Below are 18,292 nucleotides of genomic sequence, written 5' to 3'. Positions count from 1 at the left end.
AAGGGTAGGGTAAGAATGGCATATTGCGAATATTACAAATATTGCGGATATTGCGGATATTGCGGATATTGCGAATGGAGTTAATTGATCTGATGTCGAATATCCACCAAATTCAATTGCTTTATCCATGCTTCGTGCTTTTGACAAGGTAGGATCTTGGTAAGGCCGTCAGCAGGCATCTTATCTGTAGGGACCTATTAGACGTCAATCTTTTTGTCTTAGACTTCCTGTCTTAGCCAGTGCTGATAGATGTCGATATATCGAAGCTTGGTGTCAAGCTTTGGTGTATCCTGTCTTAGGAGTCGTACGGTCTACATATTGTTGCAGAGCACGGTAAAATCGCGTTCTAAATTGAAGCCTATTGCCTTAAAGAATCGTTGCTACTAGATAATTTTAACGGCAGTAGTGGATAGGGAGAGAAGCTCCGCTTCGGTAGTTAAACAAGTAACCGATCGTTGTAAGGTAGCTTTCCAATTGATTGGTCCTCCGAATAGCATAAATAGGTACCCCTAAGAGCTCCGTCTAGTCTCCTTATCGTCCGCAAATGCTGCATCGGATACTCCGTAAAAGGTAACATCTTCTCCTTCTAGGTTTCTGTAATAGATGTATGCTTTAAAGGCTTTGCCAGAGTATTTAATAGCTATTAATTTTGTTCTAAGGCAGTAGGAAATAGCTTGGTTTGCTGCATCAAGGTGTTCTTAATTTGGATTAGTAAGGAATTCAGCCAGCTTAAAATGCGTCTTAGTAATATCAGGTCTTCTAAATACGGCTAGGTGTATAAGAGAACCAACCCGTTGCTAATAGGCTAGTGTTCTTTAAGGGTTCGTCTACTGGTTAGATGGAATCAGTTTAGCAGGTAGTGGAGATTTAGGAAATCTTCCTGGTTGAATATTGAATCGATTGGCTATCTTTTTGATGTAGGAATCTTGGCAGAGCCAGAGCTTTCGATTTGGTCGATCTCGTTCGATTCAAATTCCTAGGAACCACTGTAGGTCTCCTAGTGCACGGATCTTGTATCGGTACAGCAATTTTGCTTTAAATTCTTTAAGTCTTAAAAGGTCCTTCTTGGCAAATAGGACGGCAATATTATCTATATAGAAGAAGACAATAAGTCGTCCGTCGGTAAATAGGTAGTTAGTGCCTAGTACTGATTCTAATCCGAATTTAGCCAGTGTATTAGTAAGCTCTTTATACCAAAGTAGTGGTGAGATTTTCAATCTATATAGCGCCATAAGTAGCTTTAGGACATGTCCGTTTTGATTAAATCCTTCTAGGCAGTAGCAGTAGATTGGTTTACTGAGCTTAGCGTTTGTAAATGCGTTTACAGCGTTATACTGTCGAATTTCCAGCTTAAATGCGGCTGCTATAGCCATAAGAGCACGGAATATTCGAGCAGCTAGGGTTGCTGCATAGGTCTCTTCCTCTGTAATCTACAGGTCTCCGCGGACGCATAGTCTAGCTTTAAGCTTCTATAGGTAGCCGTCGCTATCAAGCTTATATTTAAAGACCCATTTTAGTAGAAGGATCTGCTCGTTGCCTGCTTCTGCTTTTGGTACAGTCTTAAATATCCCTCAGCGTTTTAGGTCATTGTATTCTTTTTCTATGGCCTTTTAAAAGCCAGTAGTCAAAGGGTGCTTTCTTAGATCTTTAAGATTCTTTAGTTTAGGAGGAAGGCTATCCTAATATAGAGATAAGGATCTAGTTCGGTCGATGTTCTTTACTAGTCCTATAGCAAATCCAGTGTAGTAACCAGATAGGGTATATAGATTGGCTAGTGCTACTACATACGCTTAACAACGAATTCGTTTTAATCCTTCTGGTAGGATAAGGTCGGTAGAAGGTTTAGCCGAGACCTCGTTAGCTCGTAGAGCTGTATTTAACGGTTCTGATAAACTGCTTAATTGGGTAGGACCTGTTTCAATTACCTCTAAGATATCGTCTTAAAGTCCTCCTGGTAAGGTGTTTGTTTCTAATAGATTTGGAGATACCGTTCTGCTAGGTGTCGGTAACTGCTTAGTATCCTTTGTACGAGGCTCTGCCGCATTATTCAATTTAGGTGTAGTCGTTTAATCTATATTTGAGGTAGGTCTATATAGGATAGATTTATCCTTAAATTTATCCTTAAGGAGAGGTTCTAGTAGACTAATTGTCTAAAGGGTGTCTTCTAATGCTTCCCTTAGCAGGTAGTCGATATCTTGACCCTTGGGGTCATAGAATGAGGTCTCGTTAAATGTGACGTCTCTGGTTTGAATAACCTTGCGGAGACTCAGAATCTAGATTTAATAGATATTAGTTAAATTATAGCCGACTAGGTGTCTAATTGATGCACGAGGAGCTAGTTTATCTCCCCTTTTTACCCTTTTGTCTAGCGTATAGGTCTTATAGCCATATATATGTATATGGGTAAGAGATGGTAGCTTGCCGTAGGCAACCTCGTAGGGAGTTCTCTACCCTAGTTGCTTATTTGGGGTTCAATTGAGTGTATATCTAGTAGTAAGGAAAGCTTCTGGTCCTAGAGACGGGGGTAAGGAAGCCTCTAGCTGTATAGCCCTTAATCGTTCTATAAGGGTTCGTCCAGATCATTCTGCTCTACTATTTTGTTCTTTAGTATACGGGGCTTAACACTCGAAGGTAATACCTTTGTCTGCGCACTAGATCTATAAGGTGTCTCCTATCTATCTAAAAGCTCGTTTGTTATCGCTCCAGAAAAAGACGACGTCCTAATGGAATTGTATTTTGATTAAACGGTGGGTCTTACGGATAGTAGGTAGGACGGTAGCTTTATCCTTATTCTTGGCGGTAAATACAAAATTAAATTTGGAATACGTGCAATAGAAGTGCATTATATATCTATCGCCGTTATACCCTAGTTCTCCAAGGGTAATGATATCGAATGCTACCCGCTTGAATGGTTAAGTGGCTGGAAATTCGTGTTCTTGTTTTTGAGAGATCTGCTATATATGCTTTAATATTAAGCAGACTTCGCATTTGATTTTAAGCGGTGCTCGTTTGTTGATTAGCTCTTCAAGCTCTGCGCTATTAACGTGCTTAGGAAGCTGTTTAATAGCGTTAGGTCCTGTATAGCTAAGTATTTTATGCCATTTTATAGCTGTGGCTCCGACTAGTTTACGGGCCATTCTGCTTAGTTAATGTCTTCTTGTTAAGAAGGTCGATTAAGTTATTAAATCTAGGGTAGGCTCTTTATATATTAGTGCCTAGTGGCCCCCTAGTCGTTTCGTATAGTATACTATTTCGCCAGTTGCTAGATAGTATAGCAAGTTTCATCCTAAGTCGAAATGGATATCGTTATTAGTAGCTCTTAATAGTGCTATAATATTTGTAAACATAGTAGGTACCAATGCTATATAGGATAGTTTCATTTTTAAGCTCCTAGTAGGTGTATTAATAGTAATCGTTACTGTTCTATAAGCTTGTATCTTTTTAAAATTTTTACTAGTAATTAGGTAGTCGTCTTCTGTAGCTAGGTAGGAGAAGGTAAAGTCTTCTTAGTTATTATAGACGTGGGTATCTGCACTAGGGTTAAGTATCTAGGTATTCTAGAGCTTAAATGGAAATTGACCAGTACTAAACGCGGTAGTATAGCTAGTAGGTGTCTTGAAAGGTGGGGCTTTGGAATTAAAATTAATTGTAGATTCTATATTCTTCTTTACTTCCTATTCTTTTTTTAAGATAAGGTTGACAATGCGTTTAATCCAAGGTGTAGATGAGATCTTTTCTTCTACTTCCTTTTGGACGTCTGGGTTTGGCTTCTATCCTTAAGGGCGCTTTCGCTTAATGACGTAGAAGCAGTTACCAAATCGATACTTGAGGCTGTATATGCATATCTTATTCCATTTAGAATTGGAATTGGAATTGCCATTAGAATTCGCGTCTAAACTAGTATTTGAGTTGCCTTATAGGGTTACAAAGGCAGAGCTATTAGCAGTGGTAGTAGAGGATGCTGCTTGCTACATGCGGTAGTGCTCCTTAAATTCCTTAATTAGGTTAATAATAGATGGGGCTTCTTTATTCTTGCGTTCCTTATAAATAAGGTCTACTTCTAGAGCTCCTACAAAGCTAGAAGAGATGGGCTGAATTGCTCGAACGAAGTTGTAGTGTGGCCTGTAGCCTTACACGTCTAGTAACGTATTCCACCACCGAGCTGCGCACCCTACCGAGCTGCGCACCCCAAAAACCACCAAAAATCGGAAAAACTGCACCTTAATATCTCGACAACGGCTTAATAATAAATTCCGAAATTTTATAATTAGCCTTTTATACCTATATTAAGACTCTTAATAAAATTCTAGCGTAATAAGCCTGGCCGTTATTAAGATATTAGGTTTTAGCCCCTAATTTTAAGCTAAATTGCGATATCTCTAGAGCTACTTAATAGATTACTTTTTAAATCTAATAAGAGGTTTAAAATAAGTATAAAAGGCTAATTATAAAATTTTAGAATTTATTATTAAGCCATTGTTAAGATATTAAGGTGCAGTTTTTCCGATTTTTGGTGGTTTTTGGGGTGCGCAGCTCGGTAGGGTGCGCAGCTCGGTGGTGGAACACGTTAGGTCTAATTGCTTAGTAAGCTTATAGACGTTCCGCCAGTTGTTTAACCATTTCTTAATACTCTGTTTTTTGTTGTAGGCTTTTAGAGCCGTATATTGTATTAGGACGTCGTGCTTTCGTCCTAAGGTAGTAGGGGTAAGCGCTTTCTTAAGTGTTTTGAGCCGTTCGTAGACCGAATCTAGGCCGTCAATAAGGGGAAGGTAGGCTACCGACGTTATTCGCACAATGTAGTTGCTGATATCATTAATAGCCTACTCTTGCTTCTGGTGTATTTAAAGATTATCTTTATACTTAGCGTAGAGCTAGTTATAGATAGCGAATTGGTCTTATTCTAGCTGGGTTATTAATATAGCTATAGGTCGTACGTCTGCTGGTGTGGGCCGTTTCGGTAGTTCTAGCGTTAGAAGCTTATCTTTCCTCTTAGACGGGTCAATATACTGCCATACCTTATTGGTTTTGGCTGTGTCTTGGATAATAAAGAACCACTATGTCCAATTAGATGGCTAGTTAAGGATAAGGTTAACTTTTAATTCGCTTGTGGTCGTCATTTTAGGATTTTAATAGGTCAGGTAGGGTCCAATTGGCGGCTTAGCGAAAACCTTATTTTGACGTTTCAAACTTTTGATTTAATTCGTTAGTTTATTCGTCGGTTAGGTACGTACGGTCGTCGACTGGGGTTAATCGTCCGTTCGTTTGATAGGTAAAGAAGCTCAAGACACTGCAAAGGTAATAGAAGTAGTGACTTCTTAAATGAGGTAGTAGGTTGATTGGTTAGTAGGTGGTGCAATCCGGGCTTATAACTGTAAGCTTTGCAGTGCAAAGAATTGAATGAACGACTTGATTGTGAATGTAGCTCTAAAGTCTCTATATATACACGAAGAAGGTAGAGGTAATAAGACATGATGGGGTAATAGGTAACTGAAATGGGAACAGTGATCTGCAAGCAATATTGATCTGCAATTAATATATAGGGTGGCGTTGACGCTGTCTTAGATCCTTCCAAGACGGTAATCTCATATCTCAGCACAGTGTTGGTAGTCGGTTACAGTATATAACAGTTAAGGGAGATTAATAAGTGGTATACCTTTAAGAATATTATCTGCACTTATAAACCTACCTTACTAGCACCCCGTAATAATATCGCCTATTAGTCCTAGACTTTTTATCTTAGAAAACTTAGATTGTTTAAATAAATTAGTAATTTCTATCTCTTTAAGCCCGAGCTTAAAGTATAGAGGTTTACCTATTTAGATTTTGTATAGGGTAGAGCTAAGGGCAAACAGGTCTACCTAAATTAATTTTAGGTTAGCTCTAGGATATTTATAGCTTGTAGTTACTATAATGGATAGCTTAGAGCTATCTAATAAGGAGCTACTAAAGTTAAGGAGCTTTGCGTGTAGGCTATTGTCTAAGGAAATATTACCGCACGTTAGATCTATATAAATGATATTTATTAAATAAATAAAGGCAAGCGCACTAGTAACTTATTAAGCCTATTAAAGGCGTTGCTTAGTATAAATCTTATAGGTTTAGATATATTAGCGGAGTTTATTCTTACTTATATATTCTAGCCGGATGCCAGATTTAAAGGTACTATAAAACTTTAGCAGACCTTTATGCCCGCTATATTACTAGAACCGCTTATAGATCTATTTTTTAACTTTAATAGCGGGCTCTTCTTCTACTTAGTAAGGATATTTAATAATAGTATTAGAGGAGGAGTCTAGGTATACTATACTCGTAAGTCCGGAGCTAAGGTAGTTTATTATATTAAACCCAGTTAGGAATCTAATAGCAGTTATCTTTTAGTTACGCGGTAGAGGAGTAGGGGTAGTCCTAAGTTAATATAACTTGTACAGCTTATATAAGTAGCTGTTTATTACTAGAGGTATAATTCTTCTATAAAAGGGTTAAGAGAGGGATATTATTACTAAAACCGTATTAGGGAATATAGTTATAGCGGTTAAGTGGCTTAAGGAAAGTAGTAAGGCATGTTAATCCGTGACAGGGAGGCGCGATTATAGAATAGGGTAGATAGTAGCGAGCTTAAAGACAGGACGGACGTGGTTAGGAGACGATGTGGTCTATTAAATACTATAAGCAGTTTGTCGCAGCCAATACAGTCTACTATAAGTTGTGCCTTAAGAAGTCGCAGATCGAACGCGTTATTAGAAATGCTTGGAGGTGGCAATAAAGGTGGCTCTAGGCTTCGGCTTTGTATCTATGCGGTTAAAGGATAGAAGGCTTTACTAAGGCTCTGTTAACGCTGCCTTAAAACTTAGGGTGGCATACTAAACAGCCTACAGCATTCTTTAAGCTTAATAGCGTTAGGCTAGGTATCCTTACCATTCTAAACCGCGTAGGGCTTAGCCTTAAGGTTATAAGAAATACTAGCTATATATACTATAAGCCACAGACGCAAGCTATAGGTTAACCTTAGCTTACTTATATATATTTAGTTACGGTATTAGCTTAGCCTAGGATCCCTAACAGGTCTAATTAAAAGTATTAACTAGGGTGGCAATCTTATATAAATTTGCGTGCGATAACAGATAGTTTTTTAAGCCTAGGCTTTTCTTTAATATTTCTAAAGTAAGAGGGGAACTTTTATTAAGCAGAGCTGGTGTCTAATTAGCATTAAGGCTATTATTTCCAATCTAAATACCTTTAATTGTTTTAACTCCCTATACTCCGTTCTAACTAGCCACGTATAAAAAGAATAGGATAAGTATATTAAGAAGATTATAGGCTAGATCTCTAAATTTTCTATAACGTTACAAAACTTCGCCGCTCTAGATAAAATTAGATAATAAAGAAAAGGAGAGATTTTAGAGACTAACTTCTTTAGGGAAATTAGAATTATTTCTTAATATTGGTATAGTGTATATAATTCTACAGATAAAATAGTAAGGAAATCCAGCAGTAAATAGGATAGAGTACTATAGTTGCAATAAACCTTACTCCGTAAGAACGGTTTAGGAGATCCTAAGAATATCGCAGCGGCCTTAACAAATTACTTCCCTTATAATATATGCTAGTACGCCTATACTACACCTAGCGTCTAATCTAGGAAGCGACCAAATATATCGTCCTACTTTATACCCATCTTATTCTTATATGCGAGTAAGCGCCAATCGTCTAACTCTAGCTACGGCCGACGTGTTCGGACTTATACGCGCCTATACTCTCTATAGAGCTGCCTATCATTGGCGGCGGCGCTAGTATTAGAATTACTACCGCCTAAGCTTTCGCTGCTTAAGCTTTAGCTACTATTCCTAAAATTGTTATCTCTGTTATTGTCGTCCTCGTTATTATCTAGACCAACAGCATTATTATTAGCACCTTTACCGTGCGGACTACGCGTACCAGTTTTGCTAGCGGTATAGTTACTGCTTTACTACGTTAAGCTCGGACTAGCGTATACGTTTACCATATTATTATACTAACAGCCTACTAATAGCTATAAATCCGACGTTAACTGCGTTATATAGATAAGTTGCCCTACGTTACTAAGCAAGTCGCGTATAATTATTAACGGTTTTAAAGATAACTTTGACGTTATCTCATTCTAATAGACAATTGCCGTCACTAATGTTGTGCATTCTAGCACCTAGTAAAGGGTAATATCGATTAGCTAATAGTCCGCATAATCGCTCTGTCTATAGTTAATAGTATAGTTATATACTACCTTCGCTCCTAGAGAGGATATTTAAAGGAAGGTAGACTAAGTTATAATATCTACTTTAGATCCAGAGTGGCGGCGTACTAATGATAACTTTAGATATTACAATATTCTTATAGGCCTCGTGCTCCCGTTAAGCCGTTTAAGACTTATTCCTATTAAACCGCGCCGCTTATCCTAAAATGGACAATTGCTACATTTATATCGCTGTAAAGTTGCTATACTAGCCCTATAGGATACCTCCTAGCCGCCATTAGGGTTGTCCTCACCGCTCTCCCTAACCTTACTATCGCTGCCATTGCTTTTATCTTCACCTATATACATATCCTCACTAACGTATTAATCGCCCTCCATTTATCTATATAGAGAGACTAATTATCTTAAGGGCTCTAGCGGCCCCGTATCTAGCCCATACCCTTAGTATTTACTAAATTAAGGATATTACTTTAAGGTAAGTCCGGGATATTAGCGTTATTATCTTTATTACCACCGTTTAGGTTATTAGTATTTAGATTATTACTAGTTCTAAGAGGCGAAATCGGGCTACTGTGGCCTAGTAGCGGCGTTAACTTTGGTATGTATACAAGACTAGATATAAGGCTCTCTACCCGTAGCTAGGCTAACCTTTACTAGTTTACTAAATAAGAGTCTTCTAGAGCTAGTTCTAAGGTTAAGTCTAGCACTTTTATAGAGGAGATAGCCGTATTAGCGGATAAAGTGCGCTTCCGCTTATATATTATAAATAGCCGACTTATTATACCCAGATCCTTATAGAGAGGTTCGTCCTACTTTAGTAGACTATTTTTAAATATATTAAAATGGGGACTCTATAAGTCTATAGGAAGATTACTTATTATTATACACGCCTCTAGTATTCTCTATGGAGGGGGCGCGTATACTAGCTGCGTTTAGACCGCCATTCTAATATTTTAGCGACCCACTACCGGATTAGATATCCCCTATACTATAACTCGCTTTAACTATATCGTCTTCTAAAAATAAAGGAAATTCTATTATTAATTAGTAAATAAAAGCCGTAACGCTATTAATATACCTACCTAGACTACTTTTATTAAACAACCTATCTATAGCTAGGTTTATCTCCTTAACGCCTATAGCCTAGTTAGCCCCTTCCTAGCCGGGTTAGTAACTTTATAGTATCTATAGAGGAATAGGGCTAAGACCACCTTCGCTGTTTATACGTATATATTAGCCGATATCTATTATCTTATACCGTTTATAACGTAGATAATACCTTAATATGGTAAACCTAAAGGATTAATAGCTCTTACTAGAGCTAGTAGTCCCAGATCTGGAGAACGCAACGCTTTAGAGTCTAGTAGATTAGTTAAGAAGTCGTTAATATCGGCCTACTCTCTATTATATTTGGGGGAGCCAGCTTCGCCAAGGTTAGGTTCTGTTATTTTAGGCTTCGCCTTAGGCTTAGGCTTAGATTTTGTCTTAGGCTTAAGTATTAAAGGAATATAAGGAACATATTTTATAGGAGTAAGTAAAGGAGTAAGTAAAAGAGTGCTAAAAGAGGAGGCTATTTTAGTACTGAGATCTGCTAGTTTCTCCGGTTATAAGGATAGGAGCTAGTCTAAAGGTTAAAATATATGGCTACCTCTCTAAGCTAAGGAGTATTACTTTATATACTGTTGCCGACAACGCCGCCTAAGGTAGGATTGTAAGGAACCTATATAAATGCCGCATCCTAGCGCATAGGCTTAGTTATAAGGGGTAGTATAAGTAAGCTACCTATATTAGGGGGAGTAAGGACTAGCTTAAAGTCCTATTGCCCTTAGCGTCTTTAAGATAATTGTATATTATACTTATAGGCGCCGCGGAGGCTCTATCGTAATAAGAGTATATATAGCTCCCTAAGTAATTGGCTAGCAAATATTGCAAGAAACCCTCTAGACCGTTTTCCGCATCTTAGTATGCCTATCTACGTTATAACTTACCGTCCGCATTTTTTAGCTAATTAAGGATCTATATCACTTTAAACAAAACCGCCAATTATTAGCTAATTCTTCAATTATTGGCTAACCCCTTATATAGGACGAAGCTATATTAGATAATATATTAATAACTAATTCTTGCCAGCATTACCCTATACCGGTTAGACGGTTGGCTTAAAGGGCTCTATTTACATCTTATAGCGCGCCTAACACTATCGCCGAGCTATTATTGGCTAACTTCTAGGCACTAGCTCCTTGCTAGTTACGCTCCCTACTAGTTATATTACAATATTATAACTACGCTAAATACTTTATATAAGGCGGAGCATCCTATAAGGGCTATAATGGTAATATAAAGGTTATAAGAACGAAATTAATACCTTATACTAGTGACTTACCGCGTTATTACTAAGGGATTTAGCCCTAGTGGGATACGGATAACGGAGCGCGGATTAGCCAGCGTATTCCACTAAAAGGCTAAAGTTAGAGAGTGCGATGCAAGGTAATTAGAGCTGAGATAATAGTATAAGCGCTATATATTCTTTAGCTAAAATATATATTAGGTAGTGCGTAGTAAATACTATTAGTAACCCTAAGGTAGAGAATAAGTTCCTAAACGTATAGGCTAGCATTAACTATGCGATTAGTAGGAGGTATTGCTACTTTAACCGCAGCCATAACTCGCCTAAAAGAAGAGAGTAAAAGTTAATAAGAGAAGGATAGGGAGAGTGCGTAAGAGAGAAGGAGAGGTGTTTATAAATTGCTTATAGGGACAAGTCTAGAAGCGGCTTCTCTAGCAGCGGCTTAGGGTACCTAAAAGTAGACGGTACAGTGTATATAGAAATAAAATAATAGGGAGGAGTAAATTAACGGAAGTAGAGTTAGGGACAGTGCATATACTGCGGCAGAGTTTTAAAAAAAAAAGCCTTATAATAGATAATTAGGGCGCAATAAAGGGGGTAGCTAGAAGGGGGGAAATGGATAGAGTAGAGAGAAAAAGGTAAGAAGGATAGAGGATAAAAGATGGCGAAAGGAGGGCCTTTTATAGTGGTTGTTGAGGAAGATTACTAGTTAGGGTGTAGCGCGAAAGTCATAAGCGAGGCGCGGATTACCTAAACGGGGAGCCTCTATTTCCCGATACAGGCTTACTATCTAATTGTTTACTCTTTTATATATAATTTAATAATATATATAGCTAGTTTATATAAATAATATTTAGTATATTCATACCTATTTCCAATACACTTATTACTATAATAATTTACTATTTTTCTTTTATAAAATTAACTAATATACTATCTTTTTTAACTATATTATAATATATTGTTACCTTTTTTATTCTATATTAACACATTTCTTTCTTAATTAATATTTAAAATAATACTCTCCTTCTCCTCTTGTCTTTAAAATTTGTTTATATTATATTGACCATTACTATTCTTACCCTAAATATTTTAATTTAGTCCTTTTTAAAGTATATTCTTTAATACAATTCTTTCTCTTTATTTGGCAGTAATAATAATATTAATAATACTATTTATATTTTTATTATTATTAACTTCCCTAATTATTATATTTACTTTAAAATATATATTTATAGTTTAAAGTAATATAATATTTATTAACTACAATCTCTTCCAACTACTAAGCTACTTTTAATTAATTTAAAAACATTATAAAAACCTTATTAACTGCTAATTCTAGTCTTACTAAAATAATTCTTACTATATTTAGTGGATGTTAACCCTTTTACTCTTTATATCCCTATATAATACTATTAATAATATTACTATTATTAGGTAAAACCTAAGTAGATAGTTATATAGCCGTAAGGTACGGGCGACCCTAGGGTAATCTAGGGGTGACTTGCCTATAAGGTACGTGCTCTATACGTACTTAGGGAAAACCCTTCCTACCTCGCATATAGACTTCTCCTTTTCCCTTAAGGATTCGTCTCTATCTATATAATATACCTATTATTCTATTATTAGACTCCCTATCTATATCCTTACTTTACATTTAAATCCTTACTAATCCCCTTAGGAGGATAGCTGGTTTAATTTTTCTATAATGCCTTTAAAAAGAAAACCGACGCCTATACCTAATGGTAATACGCTAGCGATGCAACCGCAGAACGCCTTAGGATCTAGTGCAGACGAAACCGCTAGAAGTATACTAGTAGCATTTAAGCCATTTTCTAAATCCTAAAACGATTAAATATCTACGAACGCTAAAGACTAGTTTAACTTATATACCTAGGCTTAATAGGAGCTTAGTAAGGTTACTAGCGTCCTACCTAATACTGCTAATATAAAGGAGCTAGATGAGCTAGCTAAGAAAATAGCCAACTTATGGAGTATTATCGATTTAATAAAGCCCTCCTATTGCCTTTTTAGTAAAGAGTATAAGTTATATAGCGAACGTATACGCTAAATAAATCTTAACGCCCTAGTTAAGAAGTCACTACCCAATATTAGCGGTACTACTTAACAGCATTTTAACTGGTGGATCGCCGCAGTTAAGAATTGATTTAAGGTTAATAATACTGACTATAACTATAAGCGACGCACGCGCTAGGCCATTAAAGGTCTTATAAAAGAGAAGATAATCGCCTAACTAGTTTATTGCCGGTTAGGCACTAAGAATAAGGGTCCTTTACTATAGGACAAATTTAAGACTATAGTCTAAGACCAGATTAGGAACCCTATAGTAAGACGCTTTAATAACGCTATAATATACTATACGGCTATTATAAANGAGAACTANAGGTNTAANNTNTTNCTAGCCCGTATATNTANCTTAGAGGACCTNTTNTTATATACCCCTTTTATTAATCCTAAATAATAGGTAGACTTTTAGTTCTTACGTCTCCTAGCCTACTTATAAGTAGAGCTTTTCCGCCAGAACTTCGCCTAACGGGTAAAAACCACTAAAGACCTCTTTAATAAAATCCGCTATATAGAGCAATTGCTTAATACTATAAAGCTTGCGAAAGATCGCGTAAGTAGCAGCGGCAAATTATTGCGTATAAAGCGCGGCCGCAGGATAGGCTCCGTAGAGTTAGGCTTAGGGAACAGAACCTAAAAAGGGCGACGCTTTTCTAAGCAAACTCCTAGGGAGACTACCTAAAAGCCGGATGGCTTAGGGGACCCCCTAGACGCTGGTGTTACGTAGGCGAGTTAAAGGACCGTAGGCGGCCACTATAAGGAACACTAGAAGTAGGCTAATAAAGAGAAGTTAGCTTAGGCTTTAGAAAACCTAAAACCCTAGTAGCGTATCTCTTTTAACTATAACTAGGGCCTAATATAGAGGGAGAGAAGAAACGTATTATGGTATATATCGCGATAGATACGCCCTAGGGCGAAGTCCGCCTACGTACTTTATATAATAATAGGTACCAAATTAACCTTATTAATTAAGATGTCGTCCGTAGGTTTAACCTGCCTATACGCTATACGCTACGTTTACGTAAACCTATTGTACGTTTCCTTAATAGCAACTAGATGATAATCTGGGATACTTATAATCTAACGGTTACCACTAGCGACTCCTAAGGTACCTCTTGTACTATCGGCCCGCAGACCTTTTAGGGCGGCTTATTTAATAGTTATAATATAGTTCTTAAATGGGATTGGCTTACGGAAGTAGATTTATTAATTAGCTTCCGTTCTAGATAGTTTATTTAGGGTACTTTAGACCCTAAACGCCTCTAAATAGTCACCCTTAATGCTTTCCTAGTAGATATCGAGGCTAGTAAAATAGTTTATTCGCTATAGCTAGAAGACTTCTTCTTTATACTAGTTGTAAATATAATAAAGGACCTGTTGTTACTGGTAGTAAGTACCCGTGCAAACCCTCTGGACGTAGAGATACCGGTTATAAATATAGTAAAGGACCTACCGTTACTGGCAGCGAGTACCCGTGGAGACCCTTTAGTGCTAGCGTAGATCACCTATACGTAAGGGGGAGGTAATTAAAACCCCGAAACTATTAAGTATACTATAGCAGAGCTGTATACACTTTTAGTGTAAGTATACCTATAAAACGTATATTAGCCGCACCCTTCTCTTTACTGGCTCCTAGAAGTACACTACTACGTAATAGTCGCTTTAACCTCCGTGGCCCTTGGCCTGCTAAATGTATATAAGGAGGAAATCGATGTCTTCTTTAATAAGCTAGTAAGCATACTACTGTAGAACTCTAAGTACGACCATATAATCGACTTAGAAGAAGGTAGGACGCTACTATAAATACCCCTCTATAACCTCTTATAGAAAGAGTTATAGATCTTACAAGAGTACCTAGATAGTGCTCTTAAAAAGGGCTAGATTAGGCCTAGTAAGTTGCCTACTAGAGCGCCTATCCTCTTTATGCCGAAAGCAGATAGTATAATGCGGCTATGCGTTAACTATAGACGCCTAAATAAGATTATAATCAAAAATCGGTACCCCCTACTATTGGTCGGCGAACTCTTTAATAGGCTTAGCTATACGAGGATATTTATAAAGCTAGATCTTTGTAATACGTACTATAGAATTCACATTAAAAAGGGAGACGAATAGAAGACAGTATTTAAGACACGCTACGGTCACTTTAAGTACCTAGTAATGCCCTTTAGTTTTATTAACGCCCCTATAACTTTCTAGAGCTATATTTATAAAGCTCTAGGAACCCTAGTAGATACTATCTATGTAGTTTACCTAGATAATATTCTTATCTACTTAAATAACGAGGATAAGCACGTTAAGTATGTTAAGTAGGTACTATAACAGCTTCGCGCTTAGGGCCTATACGCTAAACTGTTAAAATGCATCTTTTATACTAAGAACGTTAAGTTCCTAGGCTTTATTATTACCCCTAGGGGTATTGTAATAGACCCTAACCGCGTAAAAGCTATTAAGGAATGGCCTAAGCCTAAGTCCTATATGGATATCTAGGTCTTCCTTAACTTTGCTAACTTTTATAGGCGATTTATCTGGAACTACTCGGATACCGTATACCCCCTATATATATATCTTGTATAGGTACATCGCGACCTAACGTTAGATAGGGAGAAGAAAAAGAAGCGTAAGTTAAAAGGGCCTACTAAATGGTATTAACCCTGGTCCTAGCCTGATAACGCGTAGTAGGCGTTCCGTAAGCTACGCGTTACATTTACGCAGGCTCCTCTACTTTGCCACTTTAACCCTAATCTACCCCTAATAGTAATTACTAACGCTTTTAATTATGCCTATGACGGTATACTTCTACAGCCTTTAGGGTAGGGAGATTAACTCTACTGGTACCCGATCGCCTATTATAGTTAAAAGCTTACTAGCCTAGAAATACGGTATAATATATATAATAAAGAACTACTCGCTATAGTGTAATGCTTTAAGACGTGGCGCTATTACCTTAAATACGCCGCGTATATAACGCGCGTGCTCTGCGATTATAATAATCTTAGGTACTTTATAACTACTAAGAGCTTATCTACTTGCTAGGCCTAGTACGCCAAGAAACTAGCTAAGTTTAATTTTGAGATTAAATATAAGTTAGGTAAGATAAATCCTATTAATATACTATCCCGGCGCCCGGATTATGCTAAAGGCTTTAAAGATAGTAGTAAGAGGATAATCTTTAATGCTATACTGCCTATATTATAGCAAAAGTTGCGGGTTATAGGCCTTGTGGGCGGCCCTAGTGCTACTATACTATACTAGCGAGTAGCATGCGTATAGTATACGAGTAACCCTTATAAACTTAGCGCCGGCGAACTAAAGCGTCCTACTATTCTCTTTAAGACTACTTTAACTAGCCTAATAGCGCTTAACCCTAGGGAAGACCCCTTAGCCTAGGCTATGGTCCCCCGTAATAACCTAGCGAGTTACCTACACATTATACGTTACTTCGCTGGCACTAACTTTATGTAAAGTCTTATGCTACGGCAAGAGGTAGTAGTAGCTGCTTTAGCCGAAACGGTGTTTATAGAATACCCCCTTAAGTTACTAGTTAATTTTATTCGCGGAGTATAAAAAAGGGACGCCTTTATACGCTTTATATATAATTAGTTAACCTAGAAATAAGTTTCTGCTAGTAATAAGGACTACACCCTTAATAATTAAGGACTCCTAAGGTAAAATAATAAGGTCTAGGTGCCGAATTGCACACCACTATAATAGAATATCCTTAAGCGGAATTATAACAATCCTATGGGCGGCTACTATAGTTTTAACTATACCTTTAAGGTAATCGCGTGAAAGTATGCTTGGAACGGCCTTACCTAGGACCTTTACAAATACCTAGATAATTACAATACCTACTAATGCTTTAAATCGCGCCGCTATAAACCCTATAGTAAGCTGCAGCCTCTTTAGGCCCCTACCCGAGCCTAGCGGTATTATTTACTTAACTTTATTACGGATCTCTTAGAGTCTAAGACTCCTAATAGCGTAGAGTATAACTCCGTCCTTATCTTTATAGAATATTTTATAAAGCTAGTGCGTAAGACAATTAATACTACGCAACTTGTAGAACTTTTATTTAGAGTCTTTATATAAATAGGGCCTTTAGATAATATTGTCTTTAATAGGGGTAGTGTATTTATAAGCGAGTACTGGAGCACTATGTGCTACTATCTCCACGTTTAACGTAAACTTAGCACTATATTTTACCCGCAGATAGATAGTTAGATAGAGCGTTAGAACTAGGAGCTTAAGGTATACCTACGTATATTTACAAACTGGGAATAGTTTAATTAGGCCTCCCTACTTAAAAAAGCAGCCTTTACCTATAACTCTAAGGTCTATGCCATAATAAAGCGTTTCCCTATTAAGCTCGCCTATAGCTAGCTACTAAACGTCCTAATAGAGTTCTGGACAGCGTTTAAGACGCCTAGTAAGGTAGAAAGGGGTCTAAGTTAATAAATGTCCAACTTATAGAGACGTACCTATAACGCCTGCGCCTTACATATAAGGTAGCGGCGGCGTCGATAATATACGCCTAAAAGCTTTAGGTAAAATACTATAATCGTTACCATCTAGCCAAGCATTTCGCCGTTGGTGAACGAGTCCTGCTCTCCTCTAAGAATATCTACATAAAACGTCCTTATAAAAAGCTTAACTATAAGTTTATAGGACCGTTTTAGATCCTAAAGCGCGTAGGGTAGCAAGTATATAAGCTAGAGCTCTTACCTACTATAGCACGGCTCTACCTAATCTTCTATATCTCCCTACTAGAGCCTTATAGGTCACGCCCTAGGTTTTAACCCCTAGTAGTAGAAGAGCTTAAGGAAGGTAGCTGGGAAGTAAAAGCAATTGTCGCCTACTAGAATTGTACTAGATAACTATAGTACCTTATTAAATAGCTAGGATGGCTAAATAAGTATAGTAAATAGAAATACGAGATAGAACTTAAGAATTATTAATAACTGCTAAATAAGTACCGTAAGCGGGATACCCTAGCCTTATAGCTAAAGCGTAGGCGAAAAGTAAGCGCCGCTATTAAAATATAACCTATATTAAAGCGGAGTAGAGGACGTCCTAAGGAATTAAAGAATAAGTAATGATTGCTATAAGAACTATAGCCTTAATTTAGAAAGCACCCTTCCTAAACCTAGTCCGTTACTCTATGCTAGCTAAGTAGATTATTTATATATTAGAGAATAGGCCCGTTTATAACCGGGGTCTATTTAACTAAGGTCCATAACCTACTAGTAACCCGCTAGTAGTAACCTATACCAATAACTTATACTATTTTACGTATATACTATATAGATAACGCGTAAGGTAAAAGCATAGGTTAGTAGCGGATTTAATAGGCATATAGCCTTACCGTCCTAAACCTAGCTGTATATAAGTAACCTATAATCTACCCACGAAGTATATACGGCGCTATATTAGTATAGCGTAAGGCCAAAGTAGGGTTAGTAGCGGATTTAATAGGTATATAGCCTTACCGTTTATAAATTTAGCTGTATGCGAATAACCTATAACCGACCCGCGAGGTATTAGCGACCTACCTATATAAGCGAGCTTTTGGAATATTTCTAGTCTACTAAATTTAGGTAACGGTATTAAGCTTTACTAGCTCTACCTATTAA

The 18,292-nt window shown here is 37.2% G+C and overlaps 1 protein-coding gene across 1 annotated transcript; it reads right to left on the bottom strand.

The window, feature by feature from the left end:
* Positions 1–5,858: 5,858 nt before the first annotated feature.
* Positions 5,859–6,053, bottom strand: K441DRAFT_534062 (uncharacterized protein; the record flags this gene model as incomplete). The annotated part of the gene is made up of 1 exon (XM_067642314.1): positions 5,859–6,053. A coding segment is annotated over one exon (195 nt), but the record flags the coding sequence as incomplete, so codon positions are not given.
* Between the last annotated feature and the right edge of the window lie 12,239 nt (positions 6,054–18,292).

This window comes from Cenococcum geophilum (assembly GCF_001692895.1).
Source record: "Cenococcum geophilum 1.58 unplaced genomic scaffold K441scaffold_2, whole genome shotgun sequence".
Lineage (NCBI taxonomy): Eukaryota > Fungi > Ascomycota > Dothideomycetes > Gloniales > Gloniaceae > Cenococcum > Cenococcum geophilum.
Note: the sequence above shows the minus strand (reverse complement) of the source record. Positions and strands in the feature narration are given on the sequence as shown.